Source organism: Hylobates moloch, unplaced genomic scaffold, assembly GCF_009828535.3.
Source record: "Hylobates moloch isolate HMO894 unplaced genomic scaffold, HMol_V3 SCAFFOLD_2, whole genome shotgun sequence".
NCBI classification, from domain to species: Eukaryota; Metazoa; Chordata; class Mammalia; order Primates; family Hylobatidae; genus Hylobates; species Hylobates moloch.
In genome coordinates this window covers 102,374,525-102,392,482 of record NW_026652277.1, presented here as the reverse complement: position 1 = coordinate 102,392,482, position 17,958 = coordinate 102,374,525, and the positions used below count along the sequence as shown (strand labels likewise).

Genomic DNA, 17,958 nt, shown 5'->3' with positions numbered 1-17,958 from the left:
TCTTCTGCTACCTGGGTGGGTAGGGAAGGACTGTCAGGTGGGGGCGGGGCTAGGCGAGTCTGAGCTCAGACTGTCCTTGGGTGGGTCTTGCTGCAGCTGCTGTGGGGAACGGGGTGAGATTCCTAGGTCACTGGAGTTGTGCACCTAGGAGGATTATGGCTGCCTCTGCTGACTCATGCAGGCTGTCAAGGAAGTGGGGGAAAGCCAGCAGTCCCAGGCCTCATCCAGCTCCCATGCAAACTGAAAGGCTGGTCTCACTCCCACCATGCCCCCCACAACAGCCCCAGATCTGTTTCCAGGTGGAGGGCGGGCTTGAAAACTTGCCCGAGGCTTTCACCTCCCAGAGTATTTGGGGTGTCTCCTGGGTCCTGCAGGAGCAGTCCGCTTCCTTCAAAGAGTCTGAGGGTCCTCTCAGGTTTGCTGGTTTGTTCTTGCAGTCGATCTGGAGCTAAAATTCACAACGCAAGCCTCCACATGCTGCTCTGTCTGGAGCTGCAATCTAGTCCTGCCTCCCATCTGCCATGATCCCTCTTTATACACAATCTACAGATTCAATGCAATCCCTATCAAAGTTCTAATGGCTGTTTTTGCAGAAATATAAGGTACAGAAATCAAAACAGTGTGGTACTGGCTGGCATAAGGACAGACATATAGACCAATACAGTAGAAATTGAGATTCCAGAAATTATCCCATACACCTATGTCCAATTGAGTTTTGACAAGGGTGCAAGACCATCAATGGGGAAATTGTCTCTTCAAGAAATAGTGTTAAAAAACTGGATATTCACAAGCAAAAGAATGAAGATAAACCCCTACATCATACCATCTACAAAAATTAACTCAAAAGGGATCAATGACCTAAATATAAAAGCTAGAGCTATAAAACTTTCATACAAAGCCATAGATGTCAATATTCACAACCTTGAATTTGACTATAGATAATTATGACACTAAAAGCACAAGTAACAAAACAAACTTCATCAAAATTAAAATCTTTTGTCCACCAATAGATAATTAAGAAGTTGTTGACAAGAAAACCTACAGAATAGGAGAACATATTTGCAAATCATATATCTATCTGATAAGAGTCTTGTATCCAAAATATATTAAGAACTCTTAAACTCAACAAAAAGACAACCCAATTCAAAAATAGACAAAGGAATTGGATAGACACTTCCTCAAATAAGATGTACAAATGGCCAAAAAGCATATAAAAAGATGCTCAACATCATTAGTCATTAGAAAAATGCAAATCAAAACCACAATGAGATATCACTTCATACTTAAAAGGATGGTGTTATGAAACGAATTGTGTCCCTCAAATAAAGATATGTTGAAGTCCTAATTCCCACTACCTAAAAATGTGATCTTATTTGGAAATAGGGTATTTACAGAGGTAATCAAAATGAGGTCATTAAGGTAAGCCCTAATCCAATATTACTGGTGTCCTCCTAAAAAGAGGAAACTAGACAAAGAATGCACAGAGGAAAGATGGTGAGAAGACGTACAGGGAGGAAGCCATGTGAAAATAAAGATAGAGATTGGAGTGATACATCTACAAGTCAAAGATTGCCAACAAACCACCAGAAGCTGGGAAAAACGCAGGAACAGATTCTCCCTCACAACTCTCAGAAGGAACTAACCTGCCAACACCTTGACTGCTGGCATCCAAAACTGTGAGATAAATTTTTAAAGTTGCGCAGTTGGTGGAAACAACCCAGTGTCCATCAAAGGATGAATGGATAAACAAAATGTGGTACAGACATACACTGGAGTATTATTCAGCCATTAAAAAGAACAAAACACAAATGAACCTTGTAAACATGCTATATGAAGGAAGCCAGACAGTGTATGATGCTATTTTATGAAATATTCAGAATAGGTAAATCCATAGAGATAGAAAGCAGATTATTGGTTGCTAGGGGCGGCAGGAAGTGATTGTTTAATAGGTATGAGGTTTTCTTTGGGGGTGATGAAAACGTTTGGAACTTGATAGAAATAGTAGTTGTAAAATATTGTGAATGTACTAAATGCACTGAATTGTACACTTTAAAATAGTTATTTGTATGTTATGTGACTTTCACCTCAATAAAAAAAGCAATCAGATCTTTTGAAAATCTGTTACCATATATAATTTATATTTTCTGAATTATTCTCATCCTTATTTCACATTTGTCAGTGTTTCAAAAATGCATTATACATTTTCTTAAGTTTAGGTACATTAGAATTACCATTCACTTCACAGTGATGGCTTTCCATGAAAGAAGAAACCAAACAGAATTTCAACTGGATTTAAAATAGAAAAATACTACAAAGAATCAGAACAATGTATTCTTAAGAAACTTCACCTTCACTGTCAGGCATAGGTGTGAATTCTGGCCGTATCATATATTAGTTCTATGGTTCTGAGCAGTTTCTTGCCTTCTCCAAACCTCAGCTTTCTCATCTATAAAATAGGGATAATGTAGTGGTGGGAATCAAATGAGATACAGTTTATTTGTGTAAAGCCTCCATCACAATGCTTTGCACAAGCAGGCCAAAAATAAAACAAACTACTGTGGCTTCAAATTGTTCTATTTCCAGAGACAGATCAAGCACACCCCTCATTACTACATAATAAGAAAGAAAAACTATTAAGGAGTAATAGCATTCAGAGATTACAATAAAAGATGTTAACTTCATTGTGGCATATATTACAGTGAACTACCACTTTTAGATTAGTCTGTAGGCAGCAATTATTGTTTATTAAGCTCTGTGAGAATTAAAGTTATGCCATAAGTGATTCAGTATAACAAAAAGACAATTTTCCTATAAACTTTATGTATTTATTGTTTGTTAATTTTTGGAGAGACGGAGTCTTGCTCTGTCTTCCAGGATGGAGTACAGTGGCACAATTATAGCTTGCTGTAACAATTACTAGGCTCAAGTGAGCTTCCTGCTTCAGCCTTCCAAACAGCTAGAACTACAGGCATGTACCACCACAACTGTTATTTCCATTACTTTTTTAAAGGCAGGGTCTCCCTATGTTGCCCAAGGTGGTCTCCAACTCCTGGCTTCAAGCAGTCCTCTCACCTCGGCCTTCCAAAGTGCTGAGATTACAGGTGTGAGCCACTGTGGCTAGCCCCAATTTTTCTATTAAAATAGGACATAGCACACTGTTGTACGCCCATGAAACAAAGTACAATTTGAAAATTTCATGTGCATCTTTCCACAACAGAAAAACAAACCATTTAAGACCAATGAGAGATTTTACTGTCAATATTTTGAACACATATTCTTAATTTTTTTTTTTTTTTTTTGAGACAGGGTCTCACTCTGTGGCCCAGGCTGGAGTGCAGTGGCACGATCATGGCTCACTCAATCCCCATGGGCTCAAGCAATCCAGCGATCCTCCCACCTCAGCCTCCTGCATAGCTGACACTACAGGCACATGCCTCTACGCCTGGCTAATTTTTGTATTTTTTTGTAAAGACTGGGTTTTGCCATGTTACCCAGGCTGGTCTCGAACTCCTGGGCTCAAGCAACCCATAGGCCTTGGCTTCCCAAAGTGCTGGGATTCAGGCATGAGCCACTGTGCCCAGCTCTAAAATTTCTGTATCTCAAAATGTAAATATTTCTATCATAAAATTGCAGGTTTTTAAAGGAAAAGCTGAAGTGGAAAATAAAAGCTAAAAAACAAAAGTGTTTTTAGAATAATTAGAAACTAGACATCTAACTTAGGCAGAAACTATTGATAGATAGATACGATACCCAAACTAACAAAACATTGAAAGGATTTTTTAACTCTGCCAATTTTGAAAAGAAATTAATGAAAGTATTGAGATTAAAATGTACATATATATGTCTATGTACATATATATGAGACAAATATATATATAAAATATCTATATATTATATATTATATATAACTATATGTAAATATATATAATATATATAAATAATATAATATATTTATAAATAATATATAATATATATATATTTTATATATGTATTATATATATATTTGAGACAGAGTCTCACTCTATTGCCCAGGCTGGAGTACAGTGGCACGATCTCTGTTCACTGCAAGCTCCGCCTCCCAGGTTCACACTATTCTCCTGCCTCAGCCTCCCAAGTAGCTGGGACAACAGGCACCCACTAGCTCGCCCGGCTAATTTTTTGTATTATTAGTAGAGACAGGGTTTCATCATTTTAGCCAGGATGGTCTGGATCTCCTGACCTTGTGATCCACCCGCCTCAGCCTCCCAAAGTGCTGGGATTATAGGTGTGAGCCACCGCGCCCAGCCAAAGTACACCAATATTTTAAGGAGAAAAAGCTGAGATGCCAATAAGAAATGACCAATATAGATTGTATATCTGTATATTATTCACTGGTCATCAGCTATGTATTCTTGAGAAATAATTTTCCAGTAGTCTTAAATTTCTGAACATTTTGCAAATAGAGGCAACAATGGCTTTTACTCCAGACCATTTTTTCAAAGATGTTCACGTAACACAATGGTCTCCAACCTTTTTGGAACCAGGGACCAGTTTCATGGAAGACAATTTTTCCACGGGCCAGGGTGGAGAGGTGGTTTCAGGATGAAACTGTTCCACCTCAGATCATCAGACATTATTAGTTCGATTCTCATAAGGAGTGCACAACCTAGATCCCTCGAATGCAGGGTTCGAGCTCCTGTGAGAATCTAACATGGCCACTGATCTGACAGGAGGTGGGGCTCAGGCAGTAATGCTTGCTTGCCCTGGATCACCTCCTGCTGTTCCTAACAGGCCATGGACCAGTACCAGTCCGTGGCCCAGGGGTTGGGGACCTCTGATATAATGAACAGCCCTGGAAGACAATGGTGCCTTCCACAGGATTAAAGAGCAGACATAAGGCAGAAGAATTGCTTGAACCCAGGAGGCAGAGGTTGCAATAAGCAGAGACTGCGCCATTGCACTCCAGCCTGGGTGACAAGAGTGAAACTCTGTCTCAAAAAATTAATTAATTAAAAATAAATAAAAAAAAAAAGAGTAGACACACTTACTGTCCATAATAAAAGGTTCAGATTCCCTAAACTCAGGGTTTCCCTCCTCCAACACAAGCCACTGCATGTGCAGGTAGTACCTGGCCTTCATGTTGCTCTGTGGGAAGTAGGGCTCAAGGAACGAATGCAAGAAAAGGCTGACATACTGCTATTGCTGGAATTGTCATGTTTTCTGCCAGAATCCATAAAAGTGTGGCAGCTAAGTTCTTAGCTTGCAAGTAGGGTAAAATCTCAGATCCTTCACAGTTCCTAACATGGATCAGATACTATGCTAGGTACTGGGAGCTCAGAGGGATAAGGGTTAGAATTTCATACCCAAAGACCTTGCAGTCATCTAGTACTACTGCTATTACCATCTATCCATTAGGCACACGACCATTTAACTTAAACTTCATTAATAACATTATACTTTCTTTCTAACTTTTAATCAAAGTAATGCATGTAAGGAAAAAAACCTGAAGTACATTATGGCTTATTATTAAAATCAACAGTTCTCATATCACTTTTCTTCCCACTGCTTGGTTAGTTCCCAAAAGGCAATTACTTTAACCATTGCCATTTTTTATTACATAGGATGTTGTCTGTCACTCTAAATTATATGTTTATACTTTAAGTTCCTGATATAAACTTAATCTACTGCATTTTTACTATGAAAAGTAAATATTTTGGCTCATTATGCTGCTTACCATCTACCCTTTCTTTCTCCCCCATTAAAAAAAAGAAATTAAGTGGTTCATGTCGATAATCCCAGCACTTTGGGAGGCCAAGGTGACAGGACTGCTTGAGCCATGAGTTCAAGACCAGCCTAGGCAACACGGCAAGACCTCGATCTCTACAAAAAAGTAAAAAATTAGCTGGCCATGGTGATGTGCACCTGTGACCCCAGCTACTTAGGAGACTGAGGCAAGAGGATCACTTAGGCCCGAGAGTTCGAGGTTGCAATGAGATGTGATCACACTACTGCACTCCAGCCTGCGTGACAGAGCAAGACCCTATTAAAAAAAAAAAAAAAAAGAAAGAAATAAAAGAAAAAAAAAAGAAAAAAATTAAGGTATAATTTCCACACAGTAAAATATATCCCCTTTTTACTCAGGGACTAAGTTTTTTCTAAAAAAGTAAAAAAAGTTTTTAAATAATTTCCTTTTATCATAGTTCTGCAACATTTGACAAATTCAGTTTCGATATTACCCTGCAATCAAGACAGATTATTCCCATTGCCCAAAAATATTTCTCTTGTCCTTTATAACACCTCTCCTGCTCCCAGCAATCACTCAGTACCTATAGGTTTGTCATACAAATAGAATTATACACTACAGTGCTTTTGAGTCTGACTTCTTTCACTTGGTATAAAGCATTTGAGAACCTTACATGTTAATGGGTGTATCAGTAATTTTTTCCTTTCTATTGCCAGGTAATATTCCATTGTATGACTATACCACAATTTGTTTATCCAACCACACACTGAAGAACATCTGGGTTGTTTCTAGTTTTTGGCAATTATGAATAATGCCTATACTATAAACACTTAGGAACAGGTTTTTATGTGGACTTACGCTTTTATTTCAATTCTATAAATACTAGTTACAGGTATCACTGTGTCAACATAGCATGTGTAAGCTTCACTTTGTAAGAAATTGCCACACTCCTTTTCAAAGTGACTCTATGACTTGCGTTTCCTCCACTATCGTATGAGACTTTCAGTCGCTCTGCATCCTCACTAGCACTTAGCATTGCTAGTTTTTAAATTAGACCAATTCTATTTGGCATATCATGATATTCATTGTAGTTTTAAATTTCATTTCACTAATGAGCTATATTTTTTCATGTCCTTATATTTACCATTCACACTTTTTCTTTGGTGAACTGTCTACTCAGATGTTTTGCCCATTTAAAAAACTGTTTTCTAATTGCTGAGTTTTGAGAGTTCTTTATATCTCTTGGATTCACATCTTTTATGAAATTTATGATTTGCAAATATTTTCTTCCAGTCTGTGGCTTGTCTTGTTCTCTTAAAGCTGTCTTTTGCAGAGCAAAATTTTTAATTTTGGTAAAGTCTAATTTATCACTGTTTTCTTTCAGGGAACACACCAAACCCAAGGTCGTGCAGATACTCTGTTTTCTTCTGTAAGTTTCACATTTTACAGTTACTTAGTTCTATAATCCATTTTAAAATAATTTTTATATAAGCTTGGAGGTATATGTCTAGGATTTTTGCATTTGGATATCCAATTGTTCTCGATCTACTTGTTGTAGAACTCTAGAGTTGTCTGGAACTCTACACTACCATTTCCTTATTAAATTGCCCTGGCACCTTTGTTTAAAAATCAGTTGCTCATATATATGTGGCTCTATTTCTGAACTCTATTCTGTCCAATTAATCTGCCTTCATCATTTCCCTAATACCACACCATCTTAATTACAATAGTTTTCAGTAAGTTTTGAAATCAGGAAACATGTGTCTCTACTTTGTTTTTCATCAGTCTTTCACATAAAGATCTTACGTATATTTTGGATTTCTGGTACTACTGTATATGGTATTAGGTTGCTACAAAAGTATTTGCGGTAAAAGCCACAATTACGTTTGCAGCAAACTAATACTTTTTGAAATGTTTAATTTCCAATTGTTCACTGTAAGAAATAGAATTGATTTTTGTATATTGAGTTAGTATCCTTCCACCTACCAGTTACAGTAGCATCTTGCTGGGTTCTTTGAGATTTTTTTACATTGATAATCACTTTGAGAATAGAAAAAGGTTTTCTTTCTTCTTTTCTAATCTTTTGTTTTTCTTGCTTTATTGCTCTGCTTTAAATCCTACTTTATAGGATTTCAAATTATTTACATTTGTAATGGATTTTAAAGACCTAGACTATGATCTACCTGGGTTACTATTTCATGTCTCCTGTTGTTGGGTAACATGTTCTACAGATGTTAATTAGGTAAAGTTGGTTGACAGTATTGTTCAAGGCTTCTATATCCTTCCTGACTTTCTGCCTGCTTGTTCTGTTAATTATTAAGAGGAGTGCTGAAGTCTCCAAATATAACTGTGGATTTGTCTAGTTCTCTTTTCAGTTCTCTGTTATTAGTTCATGTATTTTGAAGCTATGTTGTTGGGGCATAAATATTTATAATTTTTATATCGTGTTGGTGAATTGACTGCTCTGTATTTCTCTTTTCAGGGAGGAAAGGAGAATAAATGCAGGGGTACCCATTTTCTTTGGCCATATTCTGTTGTTTAATTGCTGTTTCTTAAGCTGGATACGAAGCTCATTAATTTTCAGTGATTTTGTAACACTATTAAGGTTAATTAAAAAGGAAAATGAAATGTGATCCTATAAGTATGCTTTATAAAAAAAAATCAGCAACGCCAGCTGAGTCACAATGATCTCTTTTCTGATCACCAACATTTTGATTACTTAAAACATCTATTTCTTGGCCAGGCATGGTGGCTCACACCTATAATCCCAGCACTGTGGGAGGCCGAGGCAGGCGGATCACCCAAGGTCAGGAGTTTAAGACTAGCCTGGCCAACATGGTGAAACCCCATCTCTACAAAAATACAAAAATTAGCTGGGCATGACGGAGGGTGCCTGTAATCCCAGCTACTCGGGATGCTGAGGTGGGAGAATCACTTGAACCCGGGAGGTGGAGGTTGCAGTGTGCAGTGAGCCGAGATTGCGCCATTGCACTCCAGCCTGGAAGACAGAGCAAGAATCTGTCTCCAAAAATAAAAATAAAAAAATCTATTTCCTATAGTTGAAGGTATCTTTTTCAAGTAGTTTTCTCTGAGATAAAAATAACCACATGGAGTTCTACCTTCTGTACATTTTAATGATGTTTTCTTAACTCTCATTCAATATTTTAATACACGCTTGGAGTTTTCAAGATCTAATCTGCACTTAGGCCAACCTGCAAAATTCAACCTTATCAAAATGTTTTACATGGAATTTTCATTCATTAACTCTCTGCCCCTTAGAATACAGTCCACCAGCTGCTTCACTCTAGTGAGATCCACTCAATAAAGACATCAAATAAAAGCAAGATATTATTTACAGCTTGCCGGCATGCACTATACATCTGTGTTCATCTCAGATAAAAGGTTACAATGCAGGTCTAAAGGGTAATGTGAAAATTACTAACCAGCTCCAGCTAAGTAAGGGGTATACTTATGCATCAAGGGCAAACGGAGAAATACAGTGGAGTCAAAAGCAAAGAGTATACAAACATGGTCATTACTATTAACTATAAACATTAATTTTCTTGAGATAATGTTAGTATATTAAGATTATTTTTTTAAAGGTGATTCTTTATGACTGCTAAAAAATGCCTCTAATTTCTTCTAGATTCCCTATCACATTTGTTGGTGGTAGTTTCTAACCTTTTCTATAACCAGAATATCATTCATAACCCCTTTACTCTCCAGCTGATGACCTTACTTTATTTACAAGGAAGAATAAGACCAGTTGATACACTCCATCAACTTCCTTTGCTGTGTCTTAACTATTTCCTCTATGCTCCCACATTGCTGAGGGGTATGCCTTTCTCTGTCACCATCCTTTGGTTCAAGTACATATCATCCTTCCTCCAGTAAGTAACTTTTTCACTTGAGTCTTTGAGTTCCTATTTGCCTCTCTCTGCATACCACCATGCACACTCTACGATCCACCTCATACCTAAATATGCCCATTCACTCTTCCAACATTTTTAAAGCACCTAACAAGTGTAACTCATTGGATTACTATGAGACAGAAAGTTAAGTAAAAATCCAGTCCTCCTTTCAGGAAACTCACAAACTATTGGGAAAGATGAACAGGTAAACAAATAATTACAATCAAGTGTAACAAATGTTAAGAGCAAAGGCACATACAATCCAGTCACGGTATAAAAGAAAGATAACTTAATTCTGCTTGGTTAGAGAGATATTTTCTTTCTTTTATATCTTCATCAAGCCCACCCTCTCTGACAGTTCTTTCTTCTCCTCTTCCTACAGATAGGCTCAGGTCTTAAACCCAGAAATGAACAATCCCATGATGCTTAAGCCAATACCACTCTAGCATCCCCTTTACTGGCACTTTTCTTTTTTTTTCTTGAGGCAGGGTCTCACTCCATTGCCAATGCTGGAGTGCAGTGGCATGATCATGGCTCCCTGGAGCCTCAACTTCTTGGGCTCAGGTGATTCTTCCACCTCTGCCTCCTGAGTAGCTAAGGCTACAGTTGCACACCACCACACCTGCTAATTTTTAGTAGAGACAGGTTTTTGCCATGTTTCCCAGGCTGGTCTTGAATGCCTGGGTTCAGCAATCTGCCTGCCTCAGCCTCCCTACTAAGTGCTAGCATTATAGGTACAAGCCACTGCACCTGGCCTGACACATTTTTTGAAAAGGTTATTTACTATCTTTCATTAATTTTTTAAGCAAGTATGATCTTGCTTTTGGTTTCCACCATTTTACTGACACCTCACCAAAGTCAAACTCAAATAATCCTCTCAACATATCCAACCACCTTTTCTCAGTTCTCTTTATGAAAAAAATCTCTGCTACAAGGGACTTGGTGGAACTTATTCTCTTCTCAAAATTTTCTGCTTGACTTTTGTGATACTTCACTACCCTAATGTATTTTCTCCCTCTCTCCCCATTTCTGTTCAGTCTTCATTGATCCCACCTCCTTTTAATGCTTGACAAAGAGAAGGATTAGCCAAGATTACATTTTCAAACACAGCTTTTGACTCCCTACCTCTTCTCTGCCTCCAGCAAACTCATGATAATAAGCTCTAAAGTAGAGTGGAGTTCAGCAAAAAAATAAAAAATCTTAAGAGTCAGACAGCCTGGCTTCAATTTTTGGTTCTACCACTGACTTCCTACCTATGCCCCATGGCATGTCACATCCTAGGACTCCAAAAAAGAGAATGGCTTTCTACCTATGCGACAATTCTAACTGAAAAGACCATCAGATTTCTGGTCCTAAATTATCTAATGCCCCCAAGTCCACATTAATACCATTTAAATGCAGACATAATATGTTAACATAGATACGTTAAGAACTTGTATTGTTTTCAAAAAGGTGATCTTTTATAATTGCTAAAAAAAAAAAAAAGCCACTAATTCTTTATTTCTAGATTCCTTATCAAATATGTTAGCAGCAGTTTGTAACCACTAAAATTAAGTCCCTCAAACCGAAACCAACTATACTCCCTTTAAGTTACCTATTAGTATTTATGTATTGGTGCCACCATTATCCTAAGCTTGAAATCTTAATACACCTATAGTCTTTCATTTGTGCATTCTCTCTCCCCAATTCCCAACCTTCGTGCAAGGCCTAATTCAAAGGGCATCTCTTCCATAAAGGGTTCCTTGACCTCTTCAGCTGGTTATAGTCTTTCCCTCATCAGAAGACCCAAGACAGTCTATGTGTACCTCTCATGACACTTGGTTTATGTTTTTTTTTTTTTTTTCAGACACTGGTTTTGTGGGAGCAGGATTTATATCTGATTCTTTCTTGCATACTCTATGGCACCTTGAACACTGCTTTGCTCAAAGTACTAAAAAACTATGTAAGATTTGTTATCTGAACTTTGGACACAGAAGCAGCTGTAAAGTTGTCTAGAGTAACAATTTTCTTTAAATAAAAATAACAATTTAAAGATGTATGATGATTTAGATGTTCTGACTCTAAAATATATAATATTCTTCTTCAGCTAAGGAAGCAGAAGCTCTTCCCCTATTCCTTCAAAATTCCAGTCAACATGAAAGCACACTATAGAAAATAGTCTTTGCTATGTCACAGTATTAATTTTTTAAAGGTAGACTCACTAAAAAATGTACTCTTTAACATTTGGTTTTACAATCTGAGCATTTCCATTGTTCATAAGACCAAGTATTTTGACAAACTATTTGATCTACCATCAGAAGTGTAGCTTAAACACAGCAATAACTGATGCCTATCAGAACATTCAACCAGTATGTACTACACTATCATCTGCTCAGAAAACAATTTCCCAAAATGAAATATGCTGTCATTAATTTTCAGCTTCATTAATAAGCTTCCATGCATTGCTCAACAATTTTACTCTTAAAGATGTAGTCCTCAATCGAGATAGTAAAACAAACTGAGGTTGGGGGGAAGGTTTCCAGCTTCCTTTACGACTAGGAAAAATAAAAATGCAGCTTTGCAGACAGAAGAACTAGAATTTTCCAAGAGTCTAAACCAGATAAGTCAAGGTTTTAACTTAATCCATCTTGAAGATAAGATGTCTGGTGTGAGGCCTGACAAGTAGCACACAGCATCACTGCAAGAACATTAAATAAAACCGAGAGATCTGTCTGAGGCCTCGTTACTGCAGATGCAGAGAGAAGAATATGACCTACCTGGCTTATCCCTCCAGGAGAGATCTTGTATGACTGCAACTTTTGCTTCAGCAGCTCTGGATCACTGTGACGGAATGGGCAACCTGACAACAAAAAATAAGCCAGCACACAAACAAGGTTATTTACCCACAACTTGGTACAATACCACACTCGAGAGACCATCTAAGCTCCCCTTAACTGTCTAACAGCTTATTAATAAAAAAGATAATTGTCCATGGGTGCAACTGCTTTCCTCTTTTTATCTAAATGCTTACTTAGCTGTATGGTTATCAGGGCACTCCAAGCTCAAGAGTTACATAAAACATTGCAGCATTCTCAGGCTAAGATGTCCCTTCAACAGGAAGAGGGAAAACAGCTTTAATTACGCTCCTTGCTAACAAGCACAAATAATCACAAAATAGCTGCATAATAGTTTATTTTAAAACTTTATACAATCTTCTTATATTCTAGTCTAAAAATTATATAAAAGGCATATAAGAGAAGGAAGATAGATAAACAAAATGAAAAACATGCAAACTCTGAGAAAGAAAAAAATTCAACATCATTTTCAAATGTAAATTATATGCCTATTTCCTAAAGCATAGAATCTATGAAAATGTAAAAGAATCATGGATGGAAATGAGATGAAAAAATAAACTATTTCATAGAAAAACAACTTATGGTGGATATGTGTCATCTCTATATTATTTCATGAAAAAAATGAAAGATAGACCACTAGAAATACTCACATAAATAAGAATACAGAAGAATTTGAAATATAAAGGCTGTTTTAGGACAAAATCTAGAAAATTTTACATATTTTAATAAACTGCAATGGTAAGTCAAAATACTTATTAAAAATTTAATACAGAAAAGTCTTATTTTTTCAGTCATACAGATGATAGATTTGTAAGTTAATAAGAAATAATTGTGCATTTTTCACAAATTAGAAAATCTAGAGGAAATGACTAAGTTCCAGGAAACACACAACCTTCCGAGACTGAAGCAGAAAGAAAGTGAAAATCTGAACAGATCAATAACGAGGTCTGAAATTGAATCTGGAAAAAAAACCTATCAACCAGAAAAAGCCCTGGACCAGGTAGATTCACAGCCAAATTCTACCAGATATACAAAGAATTGGTACCAATCCTACCAAAGCTATTCCAAAAAACTGAGGAGGGGGGACTCCCCCCCATTAACTCAATTTATGAAGCCAGCATCACCCTGATACCAAAATCTGGCCGAGACACAATGAAAAAAGAAAACTTCTGGCCAATATCTCTGATGACCATAGAATCAAAAATCCTCAACAAAATACCAGCAAACTGAATCCAGCAGCACATCAAAAAGCTAATTCACCATGATCAAATAGGCTTTATTTCTGGGATGCAAGTCTGACTCAACATATGCAAATCAATAAAAGTGATTCACCACATAAACAGAATTAAAAACAAAAACCATATTATCTCAATAGAAAAAGCTTTCAATAAAATCCAATATCCTGGCCAAGCACGGTGGCTCAAGCCTGTAATCCCAGCACTTTGGAAGGCCGAGGCGGGCAGATCACGAGGTCAGGAGATCAAGACCATCCTGGCTAACACAGTGAAACCCCCTGTCTCTACTAAAAATACAAAAAATTAGCTGGGCATGGCAGCAGGCACCTGTAGTCCCAGCTACTCAGGAGGCTGAGGCAGGAGAATGGCATGAACCCAGGAGGCGGAACTTGCAGTGAGCCGAGATCGCGCCACTGCATTCCAGGCTGGGCAACAGAGTGAGACTCCGTCTCAAAAAAAAAAAAAAAAAAATCCAATATTCCTTCATGATAAAAACCCTCAAAAAACTAGACACCAAAGGAATATACCTCAAAATAATAAGAACCATCTAAGAAAAACCCACAGCCAACATCATACTGAATGGGCCAAAGCTGAAACCATTCCCCTTGAGAATGGGAACAAGACAAGGATGCCCACTCTCACCACTCTTACTCAAAATACTACTGGGAGTCCTACCCAGAGCAATCAGGCAAAAGAAAGAAATAAAAGCCATCCACATAGGAAAAGAAGTCAAACTATCTTTCTTTGCTGATGATATGATTCTATACCTAGAAAACCCTAAAGAATGCACCAAAAGGCTCCTGGAATTAATCAATGACTTTAGCAAAGTTTCAGGATACAAAATTCGTATACAAAAATCAGTAGCATTTCTCTTTTTTTGAGACAGTCTCACTCTGTCACCCGGTGCAGTGGTGCCATTTCAGCTAACTGCAACCTCTGCCTCCTGAGTAGCTGGAATTACAGGTGCACGCCACCATGCCTGGCTAATTTTTGTTTTGCTTTTTAGTTTTAGTAGAAATGAGGTTTCACCATGTTGGCCAGGCTGGTCTTGAACTCCTGACCTCAAGTGATCTATCCGCGTTGGCCTCCCAAAGTGCTGGAATTACAGGCATGATCCACAATGCCTGGCCTTAAAAATCAGTAGCACTTCTATATACCAACAATGTTCAAGCTGAGAGCCAAATCAAAAACACAATTCTGTTTACAGTAGCCACCAAAAAATAAATAAATAAAATATTTAGGAATACATCTAAGCAAGGAAGTGAAAGATCTCTACAAGGAGAACTACAAAATGCTAACGCTACTGAAAGAAATCAGGGACAACACAAACAGAAAAACATTCCATGCTCATGGATTGGAAGAATCAATATCATTAAAATGGCCATACCACCCTAAGTAATGTACAGATTCAATGCTATTTCTATCAAACTATCAATGTCATTTTTCACAGAATAAGAAAACAACTATTCTAAAATTCATATGAAACTAAAAAAGAGCCTAAATGACCAAAGCAATCCTAAGCAAAAGGAACAAAGCCAGAGGCATCACCCTACCTAACTCCAAACTATACTATAAGGCTATTGTAACCAAAACAGTATGGTACTGGTACAAAAACAGACACAGACTAATGAAACAGCATAGAGAATCAGAAATAAGACAGCATACCTACAACTATCTGACCTTCAACAAAGTCAATAAAAATAGGCAATGGAGAAAGGACTCCCTATTCAATAAATGTGTTGGAATAACCAGCTAGCAGAGACATGAAAATTCTAAGAATAAAAAAGAAATGCTAGTGATCGAAAACACTGTAACAGAAATGAAGAATATCTTCAATGGGTTCATCAGTAGACTGGACATGACTGGGGAAAATCCTTGGATCTTGTGGATATGACAAATAGAAACTTCTGAAACTAAAAAGCAAAGAGAAAAAAGACAAAAACAAAACAAAACAAAACACAATACCTAAGAACTGTGGGACAACTATAAAAGGTCTAACGTGTGTGTAAATGAAATCCCAAAAGGTGAAAAAAGAGAGAAAAGAACAGAAGCACAGATGGGGAGAAAACAATTGCAAAAGACAAATCTGATAAAGTACTGTTATGCAAAATACACAATGAACTCTTGTAAACTATGGGCTTTGGATGATAAGGATTTGTCAATGTAGGTTCATCAATTGTAACACATGTACCAGTGTGGTTTGGGATACTGACAGCAAGGGAGGTTGTGTGTGTGTTGGGGCATGGAGGTATATGGGAACTCTGAACTTCCCACACGATTTTGCTGTGAACCTAAAAGAGCTCTAAAAAATTAAGTTTATTACTTTTTAAGAAAGGAATAAGTAAATGTTTCCAACAAATAATGAGGTCATTGAGTGCTAAGTATAATATTCCTTGACTGACGGAGTTGAACTTAGAAACAAAATAATAACATAAAGCACTGGGATAACAAGATACAACTGAACAGAAATAAAGTTTTGCATTTAAGCTAATGAAAACCAACAATTAAGAGACAAATGCTAGAACCCGGAAATTTGCAGACAAATCCCTGGGAGTTTTACTTGGCCACAAGCTTAATCATAAGTTGACCGCCTGGTATGGCTGCTAGGCTAAAAAAAGCTTCAGGCTTCCTCAACAGAAGTACCTGGACCCATGGTTTTCAAACTTTAGAAGACATAAAACTCACCCAGTGTACTTGCAAACAAAGTCTGATTTTATATGACTGAGGGTGCACCCTGAGAATCTGCATTTCTAAAAAAGCACCTCAAGGGACTCTGACATAAGTAATAAAAACCACTCAATATATATTACCAGGCCGGGTGTGGTGGCTTAGGCCTGTAATCCCAGCACTTTGGGAGGCCACGGTGGGCAGATCACCCAAGGCCCACCAGCCTGGCCAACTAGGTGAAACCCCGTCTCTACTAAAAATACAAAAAATTACCCAGGCAGGGTGGCAGGTGCCTGTAATCCTAGCTACTCAGGAGGCTGAGGCAGGAGAATTGCTTGAACCTGGCAGCAGAGACTGCAGTGAGCTGAGATCGTGCCACTGCACTCCAGCCTGGGCAACAAGAGCAAAACACTGCCTCAAAAAAAAAAAAAAAAAATCTATGTCTATATATAGATCTATCTTATCTGTCTATCTATATAACTAGTGCTGGCCACTTCTTTATCTACTAATGAATGTATAGGCATTTTTTAATGATTTGGACACACAGAATGTCTTTCTAAAAATATTATGATTATTTGATCTTTAGCAGCCCGAAAGTGTGCGGTCTTTTAAAAAGTGTTTAAGATTCTAAAACAAAAAGAAGTTTTGATACATACTGTAGTAAGCTTTGATAATCCAGAAAATTTACTGATATGAACTATTAAATCATTCTTGGACATAACAGACAAATGAGATGTTTTGTTTTTCTTTTTAAATAACTCAGGCAAACTGATAGTTATGGCAGATATCATGACATGTTAAATTGCCCACTTAATCCTTGTTGGTTAATCAGATGATGGTAATAAGAAAAAAACTCCACACTTTTCCTTAGTAGTTAGCCTTTGGAAAATTAATGAAATCTACTATTCCAAACTTAGAATATTCTAATTTTAAAAAGCTTTGTAAAACTTACATCAGCCCTCTAAGACACTCGCAGAACACTGCAGAAGATGAGGGAGACAGAGAACAGCAGGAAGGAGGAAAGTGAGAACTGAAAAGCCTAATCCAGCACAAACTGAAGTGCAGCTGAATGAATTTCTCTTGCCTGACCTAGTTCAGTAATAAGACAAATTGTTCTAAGAGTAACAGAGCTCTAGCTTGACAGTGACAACTGACATAAGCTACAAACTAGGTCCTGACAGGAATGCAAAAAGCCACAACATTGTTTCCGTGTTTCCAACAGAGCTCTTGGATTTCTGTACTTGGCCAACATATCCAGTGGAGGCACTTACCATGATAATCCCCTTGGCCTGGTGGATTGGATAGAATAATCTTCAGGCAACTGAAAGGTGTGTAGTCTGTCCGCTTGCCTTCCTTTCCAAAGCTATGGCGGATGTTGTAAGAGTAGCCTTTATCAAACTGATTGGGAGGAAATGGAAAAAGTCACTAACCATCAGGCATTGGAAAACATTTAATGGTAGGAAAAAACCATTATTCTGCTTCCATTAATTTTTTTTAGAGACAGAATATTGCTCTGTTGCCCTGACTGGAGTGCAATGCCATGATCATAGCTCACTGTAACCTCAAACTCCTGGGCTCAAGTGATCTTC

At 37.5% G+C, this 17,958-nt stretch overlaps 1 protein-coding gene across 1 annotated transcript in view; it reads right to left on the bottom strand.

Annotated features, from left to right (window-relative positions):
- LOC116476701 (DNA primase large subunit) overlaps positions 1 to 17,776 on the bottom strand; it is a gene marked incomplete at its 5' end in the record, with an annotated part of 45,684 nt that extends 27,908 nt beyond the window's left edge. The window contains 2 exons of the mRNA XM_032166959.2: positions 12,390 to 12,472; positions 17,641 to 17,776. Of these exons, the coding sequence (XP_032022850.2) occupies positions 12,390 to 12,472; positions 17,641 to 17,776 (219 nt within the window). The remainder of the gene's footprint in view (positions 1 to 12,389; positions 12,473 to 17,640) is intronic.
- Positions 17,777 to 17,958: the final 182 nt, after the last annotated feature.